Raw genomic sequence first — 16,979 nt, forward strand, 5'->3', positions numbered from 1 at the left:
ACACGGGCTTCCTTGGTTCCAGAATCAGGACATGTTTGCAAAGAACAGAGCCAATATCACCACATTGGGAGGCATGCTGTGTGGAAGGTGAACTCGGCTAAGAGATCCCTTGCCCTTAAATTGCAAGGCTTTGGGGAAAACTAAAAGTTTAGATGCATTAGGAGGAGGCTCTGGAGAAGTGCGTAAGAGAATTGGGTTTTCAGGAGACAAAATGCTAAGGCATTTTCACCTCCGTGATGGGTCACGACCCCCAGCATCCACGCTCAGAGGGAAGATGACAGGAAATCCCCCGAGAAGATTTGCACCAAGAATTAAAGAATCTAGTTGAGAATTATGGCACCGCATGCTACAAAAAACCCCCATATATTAATATACTGAGAGGTGTCAAGAATAATGGACCCTGGGAGGTAGAGTAATTAAATGTATCTTAATAAATGCTGGGTGATTCTTTTAAAACCCTTTCCCAAGACCCCGTCAGCTGACATGGACTGTATTCTTCCTGTTGGCAGGAGGCCTGGAAGGAGAGCCGGAGTGTGATCGGAAAACCAGCCGTGCGCTGGAAGACAGGAACAGCGTGACAAGTCAAGAGGAGAGAAATGAGGACGATGAAGACATGGAGGATGAGTCAATTTACACCTGCGATCACTGTCAGCAGGACTTCGAGTGTCTGGCAGACCTGACGGACCACCGGGCTCACCGCTGTCCTGGAGGTAATGCTAAATAGCACCGGGATTCTGACAGGTGGTTATACGGATAATTGGACATAGCAACAGCTTGAAGCCTCAAGTGAGATTAAAGAATTAATAATGTAATTTTACAGTTAATGTCATTTTATTGTGGTGTCTTGGGTACCCTGTATCCGCCTTTTAAATAAAATTAAAAATAAAAGCAACAGCTTTCTGGCAAGCAGGGATTCGGTGAGGGGGCCCTGTCGTTGCCTCCCCAAAACTGCAGTCTACAGAATGTGGGCCCTTAGTGGGTAGGGTCTGCACCTTGGATTTCTGGAAGGCCTTTTGGAAACCCAGCGACTAAGAGGTTGTTAGTGCAAAGTGAAGTAGCTTAAGTATGGAAAGGTGCGTGAAGGAGTGGGCTCCGAGGCAGGGCCTGGATGGGACGGGGAGAATTTGAAAGGCCAACAAGAGCTCGTTCATGCAGAGAGGGCCCTGGTTCTACCTCTGTACTTGGTTTCCTGCTTCTCTGAGGAGGAGAGGGGTGGCTGGGAGCTGTTCCGCTAAACCCACCTGTAGCCCTGTTTCCAGTCTTGGCAGCTGCAGGGAAGGTGGCCAAGCCCATGGTTTTACAGGAGCGATTTAAGACATCATGAGTCATGTGTGTCTGGGTCACACGGGATGGATGGAGTGGGAGAGTGGGGGGTGTGTGTTGCCTGGAGCTGTGGCAGTGATGCCACAGGAACAGGGGGCTGACACATCTTCAGGCCCCGAGCAGGGAGTCCAGAGCTATGTTCCTTACACAGCTGTCCCTGACATCTCTCACCACCGTGGCTGTTGATGCAAGACTTTGGATGCCGATTTGTAGGGAGAGGAGCTAAACTCTGAGACCAGTATTCCAAAGGGAACCTGTCATCTGGTTTTTTTGGGGAAATTTGGCTGGTTGGAAGTAGTAGTTTAGTATGCAAAACTCTTGCCTCCTCTACTTTTCATGGCTTTTTTAGAAGCTTGAAAGCCAAGTGTTTGGGGAACTATGAGTTTCCCTCTGGTGACATCTGTACCTGCACAGCCCTGTTTAGACCGAATCCCTGGTTTTCAACCTCTGGAGAAAACATATAACCAAAAACAGTGGACCCTACAGGACTCTTTACAGTTTTGGACTTTTGGGGGGCTCAGCAAACCAAACCCCAGTTATTGGGAATTTGTGGTATTTCAACCACAGGCAGAGGCAACAGCCAACTTAGAAGCTGAGAATCAGAATTGGAAGAGACACATGTGGTTGGCTTTTCAGTGCCCTCATTTCCTGAGGAGGAAATACTGGGGCAGGAGAGGGGATGGTGATGGACTGAGGTCACCCGGGGTTTGGTGGCTGAGCCAGGACCTCTCTAGGACTCTCATCCTGCTTGAGAAAGCAAGAGATGGCCTGTGTGCTTCTTTATTTAGCCCAGAACTGAGGTGGAGTCTTAACGATACGGCAGGAATGAAATATTGTCCCCGACTTGGAAAACAATCAATGAATGGATCTTCTAATTAAAAGTGATTCTCTTTATTTTCTAAATGTAAAAGAACATGTGGGGCTCAGTTCGCATTAACGCAGTGCCCCTCAGGACTCCTGTGAAGTGACGCCACGTTGAGTCTCTGTGGCTCTTGGAGGGAGGCCTCAGGCCCAGCCCTACTCAGTTCTTTAGAACCGAGGAGATACTCTGTCTCTCTTCACACTTTTGAGAATGGTGGTGTTTCTTTTTTTTTTTTTTAATGGTGGTGTTTCTAGGTGGAGTAGGGCCAACATGAGGCTCTGAGGCTGTGTAGCAGGGTTCTGTGCTGGAAGGAGTAGCTAATTGTGCTTTGGTCCTGGGCAGGATTCTTTTCCCAGTGGCTGTCTCTTCTCTCCATAGCCTCAGCCTGGCTGACATCAAGGGAGCTCTGTCTGCAGGGTCTTCAGCCACCGATACTCCTGCCTGCTTCCTAACAGGACCCCGCTAACTACCTCCATGGGGACGTGGAAGCCAGGGATCCCCCAGCCCTGGAGCATCAGAAGGGAGTCAGAAATTCCTTAAAAGAGTATGGGAAATGACCTTGCCTAATAGCATCCCTGAGAAATTCATTACCGCCCAGTGAAGGTGTGACCCAGTCTGGGAGAGTCTCCCTGACATGGAAGAAATATGTGAGGAGCGATTTCCCCCCAGGTCTTAGGTTCTGAGGATTACCCAGTGACAAGATAAACCACTGGGAATTGTGCGCGTATCATTCAAAGCAGGTCCCTACCTAGGCCGCCTGCACGCTCTCTGATCTGCAGTGGTTTCCCCACTGGGTCCCCAGAGAGGTTTCTGGAACTGTTGGGGAGGGTGTTGGGGCCTGTCTGACTGAGGGGGCACTGATACCCACTCCGGTTGGAGCTGTCCACATTAAAAAGTCTTTTATAGATTGGGTTTTAGCATAAGATGTGTGCAAATTGGCTTCTGCTTTAAAAAACTTGGACCTGGCGCAAAAAGGCAACAGTGGGTCGCCAGGGCCAGGCTCTGGGGGCTGCTGGATGCTCACCATCGGTCGTCCGGCCACTGTACGAGGGACAATGCAGGCGGGCAGTGTGGCCAGTGTCCTCCTGGAGGGAAAGGTAGGCTCTCAACAGCCCGACAAAGACCATTTCAGAGAGGGCCCCGCTCTGCTGAGGCTGGGCGGGCTCTGGGTGCTCAGCAGATGTTTCTGAGGGAACAAACAAGTCTTGTTTGGAGGGAAGGCGGGCCCTCTCTGCTTTTGAGAATTTGGGGCCTAAGGGCAGCGCCACCTGTCAATCCCGCTGTCCGCTCTTCCTGGAATGGGAATTAGGCCTTGGGTGTGAACAACACTCGTCCCCCACTCGTCCCCTGCTGGGGGCCGTCACTGCCGGAATGTGGAGACTGCACACCCTTGGCCAAGCAGGTGTGTCCCGGGGAGGTGGGGTGTGTTGGGGGGGCCCATCTTGAATGGGGTTCTTTTCTAAAACTGCTTCAGCAGGGTGACCTCTTGGCTCTTTCTGTGTGTTTCTGTGGCCGTTGGGGTGGGGGTGGGGCAGCGCCTCGTTCCATCAGACTCTGGAAGAGTAGCTGAGGATCGGAGATTTTCTGAGGTGGTGGGAAGCTCCCCACAAAAGCAGGGGCGGGGGAGACTTCCTGCCAGGATGGCATTGGTGGCATTCAGAGGGGAGGCAAGTCCCGGGACCCTGCACCTAAGAACCCTCACTTGCAGATTCCGGAGCTTGAGAAGGCACCTGCGTCATTGCCCCTTCACAGGAGTGGCTCTGCTGGGGCCAGGAGAGTCTGTCCAAGCGCGGACTTCAGAACCCAGACCTCTTTCTCTCTCTCCCTCCTCTTTCTCCTCGACTTTTTGCTCCCCTGTCTCTCATTTGCGTCTGAGGACAAACTGGCCTTAAACCAACAGGGCATCAAACATTGACACAAAATGAGATCAGCCGAGAGCCATCCGCTCCGTGGATGCTCACACCCCCAATAGCTGATTCCTCCTTGTTCTCTTCCACACGCGGCCCACAGAGTGACACGTGTGTACGGGCTTGGCATCGGGGGCACATGCCATTCTGGACTCTGCATTTGTTCACTGCACATGTTCTGAACGGTTCCCAGGCTGCGACATGATCTTCTCCACTTTTCCATTAATCCCTTTTTTGGGTAGGGGAGAGGAGGATCCTTCTTTTTTTTAATACAGCAGCACTCAAGCAGATAAAGCTTGGGTTGCTGGTACTGTGTCCATGTGCTACAAAAATATGAAATTTAGATCGGTCCGCCGGGAGATTAGGATTTCTACAGCAAGAGTGGACAAAGGCTGCCTTGGTGTCTGTGATGGGCCTGTCTGTTCCTCATGGAGCATCATCTGTGGGCACCGGACGAGGAAACGGCCAGAGCATTTGGTGGCTGTCTGAACCGATGATAGAATGTTTCCATTGCTTCAGGCTTTCCTAAGGTGAATGCTGTCAACACGGGGAGTGGGCTAAAGTTTACGTTGACCTGGTTTGTGAAGTGTTGGCCGAGCATGTGTGGACCTTATAAACGGTTGCAGGGGATGTTTTTCATCATCTTCCAGAAGCCCTGAGGACTTCAGTTGCTTTAGAATGTATCTCTGGAAACTTCCTGGGGCACCGTGGAAGCAGGTATGAGAGGTTTGATTTACCCAGGGGCCGATTCCAATATTTTATGTGCTCACTGAAGCAGGTCAGCTGTGGACCTTCCGTGTGGATTCAGGTGGAGTGTTTTACTGCTTTCTCCTACGAATACTACCTTTTAAGGATACTCTGTGATTTACACTGACTGCCGCTTTGGCTTAAATTAATGAAGCTGACTGCCCGAGGACATTTGGGTGCTGGATCCATGCTCTTGTAATGTTCTAGATCCGACTTTTGTAGGGACGCTCTTCCTTGTGTCAGGAAGGGGCTGTCAGCAGGGGTGTGCACTGTGCCAGTCCTGGAACATGGCAGGTCCCTGGGGCCAGAGCACCCGATGGCTTTTGGAAATCCCTAACCTCTTCGACAAAGGCACCACTGGTATGGTTTTGGTTCTCTTCGTAGGTAGGGAAAGACAGATGGAGTCTCTTTAGAAAGACTGAGGTTTCTAACTCTGGGCCTGGCCAGGCACTCTTCTCCATAGAAGAGAAATTGTCTTCAGGATCAGGGTGGAACCAAGCATTGGTTTCTTTCAACAGGCGCCATTCCCTGATCTCTGACACAGACCAGGCTCCTCACTGGCTGCAGAGAGGCATCCTTGAAGCACACGGGATCCCTGCTGTCCCCCAGGGCTCCCCTGTGGGCGAAGCCTCCCTGATCGCTCTGCCAGCAGCTCCATCCCCAACACAGTGCATGACATGAGTCTGATGCTGCGGTTATTCTGCAATAGTGTTTTTTTTTTTTTAAGGTTTTATTTATTAGAGAGAGAGAGAGAGAGAGAGAGAGAATGAACAGTGGGGAGGGGCAGAGGGAGAGGGAGAAGCAGACTCAGCCATTGAGTTGGGAGCATGACGCAGGGCTCCATCCCAGGACCCTGGGATCATGACCTGAGCTGAAGGCAGCTGCTTAACTGACTGAGCCACCCGGGCGCCCCCTGCAATAGTTTTTCATGTGTTTATCTCCGGTCTCCCCACTATTGTTGAGCTTCATGAGGCCAAGAGCCATGTCTGTTTTGTTCTCTGTTATGTCCTAGCCCAGTGCCTGGCATGCAGTGGTGCTTCATATGTGCTTGTTGGATGAAGGAATGATCCCACCTAGTCTTCCTGATGGTCCCAGCAGGGTGATCCTACTTTTTACCATTCATCCCCATTTTACACATGAGACAGCTGAGATTCAGAGAGGTAGGGGATCTTGCTGGAGGTTACAGAGCTTGAGCTAAGATTTAAGATCCGAACAGCTCACCCAGAGAACATGGACTGGGGACAGTGAACCATTTCCAACTAAATTCCAGACAGACGTGGCTTTTTTGAATGCTCAACTTAAAAAAAAAAAAAAAAAGATGGAGATGGAGAGGGATTTGTTCAAATAGCAACAGCAAAAAAATGTGCTCCCTGTGGGTTAATTTTGCTGCTCCCCCTTCAGCTGCCCCCCACTTCCTGAGGACTGGGACCGAGGAGTATTTCCCCAGCCCCTTCGGAAAGGCAGACCCGCCTTTTCTGGCGAAGGTGAAATGCTGCTGTGTAAAAAGCCGGGTGGAAAGTTAATTACACCCTGGTTTGTTCAGCTGTGGCCAGAGTGACCTGTGGGTCCTAATTACAGGGCTGGGGCTCCGTGAAGGCTGGCACCTTTGCCAGCCTCGTTCCTGTCCGCTGGCTGGCGGGATCCTGCCTTTGTGTGCCGGCTCAGGCCCTTTCTCCCTCTGACAGCATGGGTGGGGGCCCTCCCTGCCTATTGCTCGGGGCGCCCCTCGTCCTGGTTCCATTTGGGCAAAGCAGAGCCAGCCCGGGCCAGCCGCTGGGCGGTGCGCTGCCAAGTGCACAGGTGCAGGGCGCAAGTGCCTTCTGCCCATGGGGAGGGTGCACTGTGCCTTGGTGTCAGCCGGCGTCTCGCAGTGCAAAAGGCCTGGGGGCCTGAGCACAATTAATACCCCCCATGTCAAAAGCTTTCCTGCATGCAAACAGCATCCAGCTAGAAAACACAGAGCAAGGAAGGAGCCTGCTCACGGGAGTCACAGAATGTAGAAAGACCAGGGAACGGACCCAGGAAGCAACAGTGAAATGGTTGGAGAGGACAAACAAACCAGCACACTCAGCTCTGGAGGGACACAAAAGAGACCTCACCAAATGAGAAAGCAGACCTTTTCCTTGGGTGGAAAGACTCGATATCGTAAATAGGTCAGTTTCCCCTGAACGAACCTGTTAACTTCATGTCACCCCCTGAAAGTAACATTGGGATTTGTTTAGACATGGACGAGTTGATTCTAAAGTTCATAAGGAAAGATGGGCATGTGGCGAGACGAAGGACCGTTCCGAACAAGAGGAGCGATGGGAAAGGCTGGGTAACCAGACCAGATTTTATTTTGTTTTGTTTTATTTTATTTTATTATTTTATTTTAATTATTTTATTTTATTTATTTATTTTTAAGATTCTATTTATTCATGAGAGACAGAGAGACAGAGACACAGGCAGAGGGAGAAGCAGGCTCCATGCAGGGGGCCCGATGTGGGACTCGATCCTGGGATTCTGGGATCATGCACTGGGCCAAAGGTAGACGCTCAACCACTGAGCCACCCAGGGATCCCCAGACCAGATTTTAAAACACATCCTGAAGCCGTAGGAATCTAAGTGGTGTGGAACAGATGAGTGGCACGGGAAAGAGCAGAAAGGGACGTGAAATAGAGCTGGAAATTCAGTGTTTGAGAGAGGTGTCATTGCATATCCGTGGAGGACCGATGGATCACTCAGTAACTGGGGTTGGGGTGATGTGGTAACCATCCTGGAGAAAGGAAATTGGATCCCTGTCCTCCTAAAGCCAGAGCAAATCCCAAATGGATCAGAAATCTAAACAGAAAAAGAAAACTTGAAGACACTAAGGGAAAACATAAGTGGGTTTTAAAAAAATATGATACGATCAGAGTGGGGAAGCCTTTTCTAAATATAACCATAAACCCAGAAGCCATAAAACAAAAGACAAAATATTCAACCACATAAAAATAAAACATTTCTGCATTGCCAAAACCACAGTAAATCAAACCAAAGACACATATTGCAGGCAAAAGATATTTTTCCTTAATGTGTAAAGGAGCTCCTACCAACACTAAGAAAATAACCAATAAATCAACTGGAAAGCAGGATGAAGTCTGGGCTGCCTGAGGTCAGGACCTGTTCAGAATAGCTGGTGCCATGCTGGTCTTCAGAGACTTTGAATATCTCTCGTGCACAAAGGACAGAAGTGGAACCAGGAAAAGATACACCAGTGAGATCTTACACAGTTAGGAAGAGTGGGAATAGGAGAAGAGTAAGAAGAGGAGAACTATGATTTTTTAAAGATTTATTTATTTATTTGAGAGAGAGCATGTGTGAGAGCTAGTTCCCCAAGGAGGTGGGGGTGAGGGCAGAGGGAGAGGGATAGAGAATCCTAAGCAGACCTCCAGGTCAGCCTGGAGCCCCACGCAGGGCTCAGTCTCACAACTCTGAAATCATGACCTGAGCCCAAATTGAGAGCTGGATGCTTAACAGGGACAGAGCCACCCAGGTGTGCCAAGAACTGTAAATCTAAGCCACAAGAAACTACCTACTATTATTAAACTGCCAGGTTGGCAAAGACGTTTAGTAACCCCTTGTGTGGTGAGGACATGTATCCTTGATGCCAAGGTTTGGGATCCTGTTCTCTTTGTCTCCAGATTGCCTTGGCCTATAGACAGAACATGTGGTAGGTGTTCAAGAAAAGTTTGCTGATCTTGTTCCCAAGGGGGCCACAGCCTTTGTGAGGTAAGAGCTGTCAGCAGTAAGGCCCACAGTGGCAAGGCCATGGCTCTTAGGTATGAGGTTGTAAGAATAAAGACTCCATGAACCATGCCTGGACATAGTAGATCTTCAATTAATGAATCTTCAGAAGGAGGGGGAATTACAGAAGAAGAGATGATTACTCATTGAACAAGTATTGAGTATGTGCTATGTATATGGAGGGACCCTTCTGGGTGCTGGGGAGGTAGGAACTGTTTATTTAAATAAAGGGTAACTCAGTGGAGAGGGTATTCACTTCACAGAAGCATTCTCTGACTTGTAAGATGTCAAAGTGCTCTAGGTGGCCTTTAAATAGATGGCTTCCCCGGTGCCTAAAAGATGCTTCCAAGGGCACCTGGGTGGCTCAGTCTGCTAAGCGTCCAACTCTAGGTTTCAGCTCAGGTTGTGATCTCAGGGTCATGAGATCAAGCCCTGAGTTGGGCTCCACGCTAAGCTGGGAGTCTACTGGACATTCTCTCTCTCCCTCTACCCCCTCCCTCCACCCGTGCTTGTGCACGCTGTCATGCTCTCTCTCTCTTTCTCAAAAAATAAATAAAAGATGCTGACATGTACTGAGATGTCATGCCCACAGCTCTCTAAGAAGATGCTAACTGTGTGTGCTGCCCTGCTACTGTGCTGCCATTTTGGAGGAAAGCGGATGGGCAGGGTGAGGAACTGGCCAGTCTGGGTCTGCCTGGCCTGTGGTGGGATCAGAACCTTCCCTAAATTGCCTGCTCCCTGCCCTCTGAGTTGCCCATTAGAAGGTGCCTGGGAAGCCGGTGGGCTGCATGGAACCGTGATTCTCTCTGGTCTCGGGCAGCTGTGCCCTGACTCCTGGTGGTCATGTGAAGGGGAGTTGTTTTTCAGATGCTTGTGTAATTATTCACCTCCCATGCCGCCCACAGGTTTATAGAATGTGTCCCCCTTGACGTGGTTATATAGACTGAATGCTGCTATCACATTGTGGGTCTCTCCAAAAATTGGACACCAAATCTAACAATATAGAAGGCAGGGATTGAGATGGGAATAATCCATATCTCACTTGGTTTCCATGGGAAACAGAGTGTCCGTACGTGTGTTCTGAGGTTCCCGAGGGCTCTCCAAAGTGGAGAGGATCCTTTCCTGCTTTCCCACCCAGCTTGCATGACTATACCTCAATGAGTTTCTGAATCATTGTGCCAAAAGGTGGATTCTTTTGTGTCTGGGGGGTGGAATTCAGGTGTGGTGCCTGACACAGGGAAGGTGTCTGTGACCCCCTGGGATGAGCCTCAATGAGGGGGCCCTGGAGAAGCCTTGGGAGCCTGAAGGAGACTGGTCTGGGACTGGCCCAGTCTGGATCTTGGTTTCTTCTCCTTCCCTGGCAGCAGCCAAGCCTTCCACTGGCTTCCTGTTGTGAGGGCCAGAATGTACACCTAGTGGGACCTCAAGGTCCTGGGAGGAAAAGGCAAACCCCAAGATGGCCTTCAGGCTGGTTGCATGTATATTTCTGAGTCTAGCCTGCTGTCATCCATTTCAGCCTGGAAGTTTCCAGAAGGCACATGTCATGCCAGTAAGTTGTGATACCATACCTGCTGTGAGCCTGGGGCTGTGTGTGTGTGTGTGTGTGTGTGTGTGTGTGAGAAAGAGACAGAGAGAGAGAGAGACAGAGACTCTCTACTAACAAGAAATGTATAATCTAGATGCAAAGCGAAGTTGCCATGATCCTTTGGGTTGCCCAGCACATAATAGGTCCTCAATTAACATGCTATCTGCATACTGAACTCTAGCTGACAAGCCAAGAAAAGCAGATTCATGGCTCAGGAAACTGAGAACCAAGGCTGACTTCAAGCATGACCCCCTGAAGACATGCCCCAGTGCTGTCTTTATAAACCCAATCACTAGGTGTTCAGAGGCAGAGGTGCCATCTCCAGGCTTCCACCCTCCAGCCACAGAGAAACAGCAGCCTCTTTCCAGTTGCCAGGACAGAATTCCTAAGTTTGACTACTCATGGAGCAGCCACGACCAAGGCTTAGCCCCAAAATCATCACTGAGGCAGTGGGGAGACAGACATGCATATTAGCTAGGCTCGGGGTGGTGGGAGTCGGGAGGACCTCCATACAGACCATTGACACTGAGAACTGGGGAGAAGGCTCCCAGGATGGTACCAGGAAACACGGATGAATATCTTCTGTTGGAAGAAGGAGTGATATGCAGGCAAATATGGAAGAGTTCAATAGTTGAATCAATGCCAGTTTGCCATATCAGTGGTTAAGTCCATTCACTTTGCTCTTGATGGGATCTAACCATCTCAGTCAAAGTTTTATTTTATTTTAAATATTTCATTTATTTATTCATGAGAGACACACAGAGAGAGAAGAGACATAGGCAGAAGGAAAAGCGGGCTTCCTGTGGGGAACCTGAATGCAGGACTTGATCTCAGGACCCCGGGATCACACTCTGAACCAAAGGCAAATGCTCAACCACTGAGCCACCCAGGTGCCCCATCATTTAAGGAGGCAGGTTCCTTAAAGATCACCTTGCTCAGCACCTTCTTTTTTTTCTTTTTAAGGAATTTTTGTTTTTAGATTTTATGTATTTATTCAGAGACACAGAGAGAGAATGAGAGGCAGAGACACAGGTGGAGGGAGAAGCAGGCTCCATGCAGAGAGCCCGACATGGGACTTGATCCAGGGTCTCCAGGATCACACCCTGGGCTGCAGGCGGCGCTAAACCGCTGTGCCACCGGGACTGCCCTGCTTAGCCCCTTCTAACCTTACTCTCAAACCCTTATTCTCAGCATAGCTAGTGTATAAAGCCAATAAATAATAAATAAATAAAGTAATAATAAATAAATAAAGTAGAGCGCTCTGTGAAAGGGTGTTGCAGATTCTGAGCTCTGCCTACCTCTCTCCTCCCGCCCTGTCAGCCTGTTCAGGAGCCCCTCAGGCAGTGTAAAAGCCTAGACGGGGGCTGGGCTCTTCAGTGAGGTAGGACTTGTCCAAGGTCACACAGGGAGGTATTGGCTTACTGGGTGTGCCTTCCCTCCTTCTCCAGGAGGTAGCTGATAATACCTGGGAGGCAGTGCACCTGCCGGATGGACAGAGGACTGGTGCTGGACCCATAAACCTCATATCATTTGGACTGGACTTTTTCTTTACTTCTTCCAGGGGAGTGACTTTGACCCTTGAATTCTTATAAACTTGGTGGAAGTTGTTCCCCTACTTTGGGGGGGACCCACTGAAGCTGGCCTACCCTCCTTTCTTGGTTCTTTGAGGGGCAGAGTTCTGGGAGAGGACCAATCATGCATACCCTGGTGGCATCGCCTGGATGCTGGGCCTCCGGGACATTGTTTCCAGGCCTTGGGCCCAGGCCAGACAGAGGCTGGGCAGCCATCCGGTTGGTCTGGCCTTGAGGCTTGAGTGGCCCAGGTGCCCAGATGGGGTGGAGAGGCAGCTGTGAAACCCAGGGGTGACCCAAAGTCACATCATCCACCATCAGCTTCAGGGGGAAGGAAGAGGGACAGATAAGGTATCCCAAAATTGCAATAATAAGATTTTTTTCTCTCTTCTATAGGTATTTCAATAATAAATGTTTCCCCCCAATGTATACATATATAGCTCTGAAATCTCAGCATCACCGAGCAAACCCGGGTCAGTTATGTGGCGCTCTGGTCACGCCTTTTCCCATCAGGACTACGGTTTCATTAGTGCAGCCCTCCTTGCTCTTGCCTGCCTCCTCTATCACTGCCGGTCAGGATACATAGGGACCAGAGCCCCTCGGAGGAGCCCTCGTGCTTTTCTCTTGGAGGTGCGAGCATGATTTCCTCATTCTGTTGGGCATAGAGACCTGAAAATTGTGTTTCCTGAGTAATCAATCTAGGTTTCCTCCAATTTGACGTTTGAAAAGCTTTGAGAAAAGCCTGTAGGTGAAGACTGGAGTGGCCTGCAGCTGGATCCTGACCGGGTTTTGGGGTAAAAGGGGCAACCAGAGAGTATTGTTCTCCGAGTCCTTTCTTATAGCTGGAAGCTATCGATGGTCTATTGCCGGGTGCCTTACTTAGACCACAATTCTCAGCACCCAAAAGAACAAAGCAACCTACCTGTCAAAAGAAAAACGTGTTCCTTAGAACCACAGTACCCCCTGGCATGTATTCATTCAGAAACAGAGTGATCCTTTAAAGTACCTACTGTGGGGGCACATGGGTGGCTCAGTGGTTGAGCATCTGCCTTTGGCTCAGATCGTGATCCTGGGTCCTGGGATCGGGTCCTGCATTGGGCTCCCTGCAGGGAGCCTGCTTCTCCCTCTGCCTCTCTCTCCGTGTTTCTCGTGAATAAATAAATAGAATCTTTTTTATTTTAAAAAATTTTTTATTTATTTATGATAGTCACAGAGAGAGAGAGAGAGAGAGAGGCAGAGACATAGGCAGAGGGAGAAGCAGGCTCCATGCACCGGGAGCCCGACGTGGGATTTGATCCCGGGTCTCCAGGATCGCGCCCTGGGCCAAAGGCAGGCGCTAAACCGCTGTGCCACCCAGGGTTCCCTAGAATCTTTTTTAAAAAAGGCACCTACTATGAGCTCGGAACAATTTTAGACACAGGGTTAGAGTAGTGAGTGAAACGGACAGTAGCTTCTGGCCTTCTGGAGCTTACATTTTATAGCACCTGGTCCCTCACTGGCTTTGGCCATGAGATTCTTCAACTGACCTGTATGTAGTTATTTTGTTCTAAAGAACCGCTTGGTTCCCTCCGTGGTGTAGCTGAGTGCTGGCCAAGGCCCATGTGAGCAGTATGAACGGGGAGAACAAGTAACGGGTTCCCTGCCAACACGGTTAGTGTGCTCGGAGTCGGAGGCTGTGTCAGCATAAGCGGGACGAGGAGGTGAGCGCTCTGTCCTGCATGCTGCTGGAGAGACCAGCACTCGGAGGGGTTCAGGAGAAGATGGACGAGGGGAGGCCTCAAAGCCATGCTTGCAGTTTGGGAAGTTAGGCTTCTCGGTAGCTGGTGTCAGAAAACTAAACCTTTGCTTAAATCAAGTAGGGGAATTTAGCAGCGCATGTAAGTAGGAATTCCGGATCTGGTTAGTTAGGACTAGCTTCAGGTGCTGCTAAATCCAGGGATCCTGGCGAAGGCCTTGGAACCCCGTCAATGCTCTGTTGGCTTTTGGCTCAGGCCGAATGAAGTGCTCCAAATGGCACCCAGAGATGTTCCCCAGAGGAAATGAGGGTGCTGCTAGCAGAAGAGAGGGAATGGTTGCTATTGGGTAGCATCAGCCTCAAGAGGGAAGGAGCCATTTATGCCATTTAAGCAGAGTCCAGAGTAGGTGACCTGACCTCAGGGGTAGGCATGAGCTTGGCCAGTCCCACCAGTGCAGCTGCCATCTGTTCCAGTGGTTGATATTTTTACTCTCACTTTGGGATAAAATGTATGAATGGAGGGGGCTGAGCAGTGGGAGCTCTGGTCATAGGTGTGCATCAAAGCGGTGGGGGAGCAAGGATGACATACCCCAGCCCCTCTCTCCACTCCTGCAATCTTGGTACTCTAAGGGACAGAGCCAAGACCAACTCAGGGCCACAGGGACACTCATTCTGGCCCACATATAAAGAGGTGGCAACCTGGAGATGACCCATCAGATGGCTGCAGGGGTAGGGGAGTGGGATGTAGGGGTGGGGCTCAAGGGCCAGCACTGGTTGAGTTTTTAGGTCCCTCCGAACCTTGAGATCCTATGATAGGCATCCCTAAAATGACACCCTAAACACAGGAAAATAAAGAACATCCCCAAACAAAATGAGAAATCAACCAAATATATCTCCTGCTGGCTAGGGCGTGTGGTTCAAGGAGTGCAGCCAGCAGGGGACTAGCCTGGTCTGGCCTTAGAGAGGGAGGTAGCAACTGCTTGTGCTGCCGTGGCAAAGGCTGTGGTGGTGCTGGGGTGGGGGACACGGACAGGGATGGGGGTGAGGATGGGGGCGGGGGCGGTTCAGAACGGGAAAGGAGCAAGAAAATCTGAAATTTAACTCTGGCACTGGTCTAAAATAAAGCTGAACTATTGGTTGAGTGTTTTGGCAGTGTTTTTGAACACTGTGTGTGCCAGCTCAGGGAAAAAATGTACAGGGGATTATAAAATGCTTCATTTTGTGTTAAACAGTTTTATTTTGGAGTTGACTGGCTAGAATTTGGCTGCTTTTGGAAATGACATCATTGCTCTGGGGAGGGGGGCATCTGGGAAGACTGAGGCTGTGGGGCAGCTGTGCAGGTGGTGGTGGTGGTGGTGGTGGTGGGTGGCCACTGGCTTGAGGGGAGCACACACACCCTGGCCCTTCCCCCACCCTGCCTCCTTGGGTGCCGGAAGTCTCAGCCTCACCAAGTGGTTGGCTGTGCGTGTCTTGGCCTCACTAAGTGGCAGAGGGTGATAAGGTCAGATCTCCTGGAGCAGGTCTGACCCCTCTGAGGCCTGGTAGGGGCTGGGTGGTGAGGTGGCAGGAAGGTGGCTGAGGGCAGGGGTAGGGGGCCCGGAGAGGAGAGATGGTTGGCGACTGCCTGTGGCCTTCCAGCTCCTTCCCAGCACCAGTTCCTGGGCAGCTTCAACCTGACTCTGCCCCTCTCCTGGTGCACTTAGAATGAATCCATTTCGCTGACCTGGGCCGGCCTCTCCTGGCCTATCTAACTTCCAGTCCATTCTTCCTCTTGAGTCTTGGAAAGGCCATGCTTATTCCTGCCACAGGACCTTTGTACTACCTCTCCTCTCCACCTGGATGCTCTTTCAGGTTTTCACAAGGACAGCTCCTTCTCTTCCTTTTGGGGCTTAGCTCCAGTGAGTGTCACTTGCACAGGAGTGGCCCTCTTAGATGCCTCTGATCCCCAGCTAGAGTTGCTCTTCTTCACTGCCTATCACATCATGCCATTCGACTTCCTTCCTGGCAGTTCTTTTTAGTTCACATTTTCTTCTTGATTGGCTTTTCTGGTTATTGTCTTTGCTATAAGAAGGGGACCCTCTTGAGAAGAGTGTCCTGCCTTATCTTTCTCATGCTTGTATCTGCCTCTGGCCTAACACAGGGCCCAGCACATAGTAGGTGCTCAGGAAATATTTATTTATTTATTATTGTTTTTTAAAAAGATTTTATTCATCTGACAGAGAGAGAGAGAGAGAGCACAAGCAGGGGTAGTGGCAGGCAGAGGGAGAGGGAGAAGCAGGCTTCTCGCCAAGCAGAGAGCCCAATGCAGAGCTTGATCCCAGGACCCTGGGACCATGACCAGAGCATAAGGCAGACGCCTAACCGACTGAGCCACCCAAGTGTCCCAAGGAAATATTTATTTATTTATTTATTTATTTATTTATTTATTTATTTATTTTTTTTTTTTTCCAAGGAAATATTTATTGAATGATTAGTTTGAAGTGGTGCAGGTGCTGGCAGGTTGTTGCATTTGTCACTCCAGTGAGTGGCTAAGGACCAGGAATTCTTGTGGACAGTCTCCTGTGGTCTGGCGAGGATCCTTGTTCCTCTCAAATGCCACCAAGCCACACCTCCTGCAACCTCCCCTTCTTCCTCAGAAGCTCTTCTTCCCACCTGCTTCCTAGGACTGTCAAACCAGAGGGTGTATTCTGCTCTTCCAGGGGATAGGGATGTTTTACATTCTGGACCTCTAGTTTTTTTATGAAGTCCCTACTATATGCCAAGCCCAGCTCAGGGAAAAAAATGCCAGGAAAAAAAATAGGTGTTAGGGACATAGCAGGTCTCTGCCCTCAGGAAGCTTTAATGCTGGTGGAGGAGTCGGATACTAAAGCGGTAGATGGACAAATGCGAAAGGACCCCTGGGATACCCACGGGAGAGCATGGGAAGACCCTAAGGTCCCCCGGGGGTGGTTTGGGGAGCACTGGTGGAGTGGCAGAGAAGAAACCCAGAGGTGGGTTTTGGAAGTGTCTGCATCTCGTGGGGTCCAGCCAGGGTGATTTGTTTTCCCCGCAGAAGGGGAGGCAGAGGTGCTGGGAGAAGTGCTGAGTCACAGAGGGAAGGTCCTGGGGAGTCCGGGGCAGAAGGGGAGTGAGTACCTAAGGAGGTCTTGCCCTCTGACCACCTTTGCCACAGGCCACTTGCCTCATCACTGATATTTTTGGTTTTGTTTTTTTAATCTCTTGTCACTCTCACTGATGACATATTTTACACCGCATCCTCTAACGGCTTTTTATCACCATCTTCACAAACACCTTGTGTCGACACATTTACTTAAAAATTGTTTAAAAGATACCCCCTTAGTCAGGGTCCCAGTAGAAAACAGATGGTACATTCAAGCGAGGTAATTGAAGAACATTTAATGAAGGGTCCTTTACGGAGGTGGGTAGGCCGATGGGAAGCTGATAGGGATGGGGAGCCTTTTCAGGACATCCTGGCCAATGTTGG

At 50.1% G+C, this 16,979-nt stretch overlaps 1 protein-coding gene across 3 annotated transcripts in view; it reads left to right on the forward strand.

The window, feature by feature from the left end:
* Nucleotides 1-16,979, forward strand: part of ZNF423 (zinc finger protein 423) — a 334,231-nt gene that overhangs the window by 113,547 nt on the left and 203,705 nt on the right. For all 3 annotated transcript variants that reach the window (XM_072827124.1, XM_072827126.1, XM_072827125.1), the window contains exon 3: nt 510-710. In XM_072827124.1, the coding sequence (XP_072683225.1) occupies nt 510-710 (201 nt within the window). The remainder of the gene's footprint in view (nt 1-509; nt 711-16,979) is intronic.

This window comes from Canis lupus, chromosome 5 (assembly GCF_048164855.1).
Source record: "Canis lupus baileyi chromosome 5, mCanLup2.hap1, whole genome shotgun sequence".
NCBI classification, from domain to species: Eukaryota; Metazoa; Chordata; class Mammalia; order Carnivora; family Canidae; genus Canis; species Canis lupus.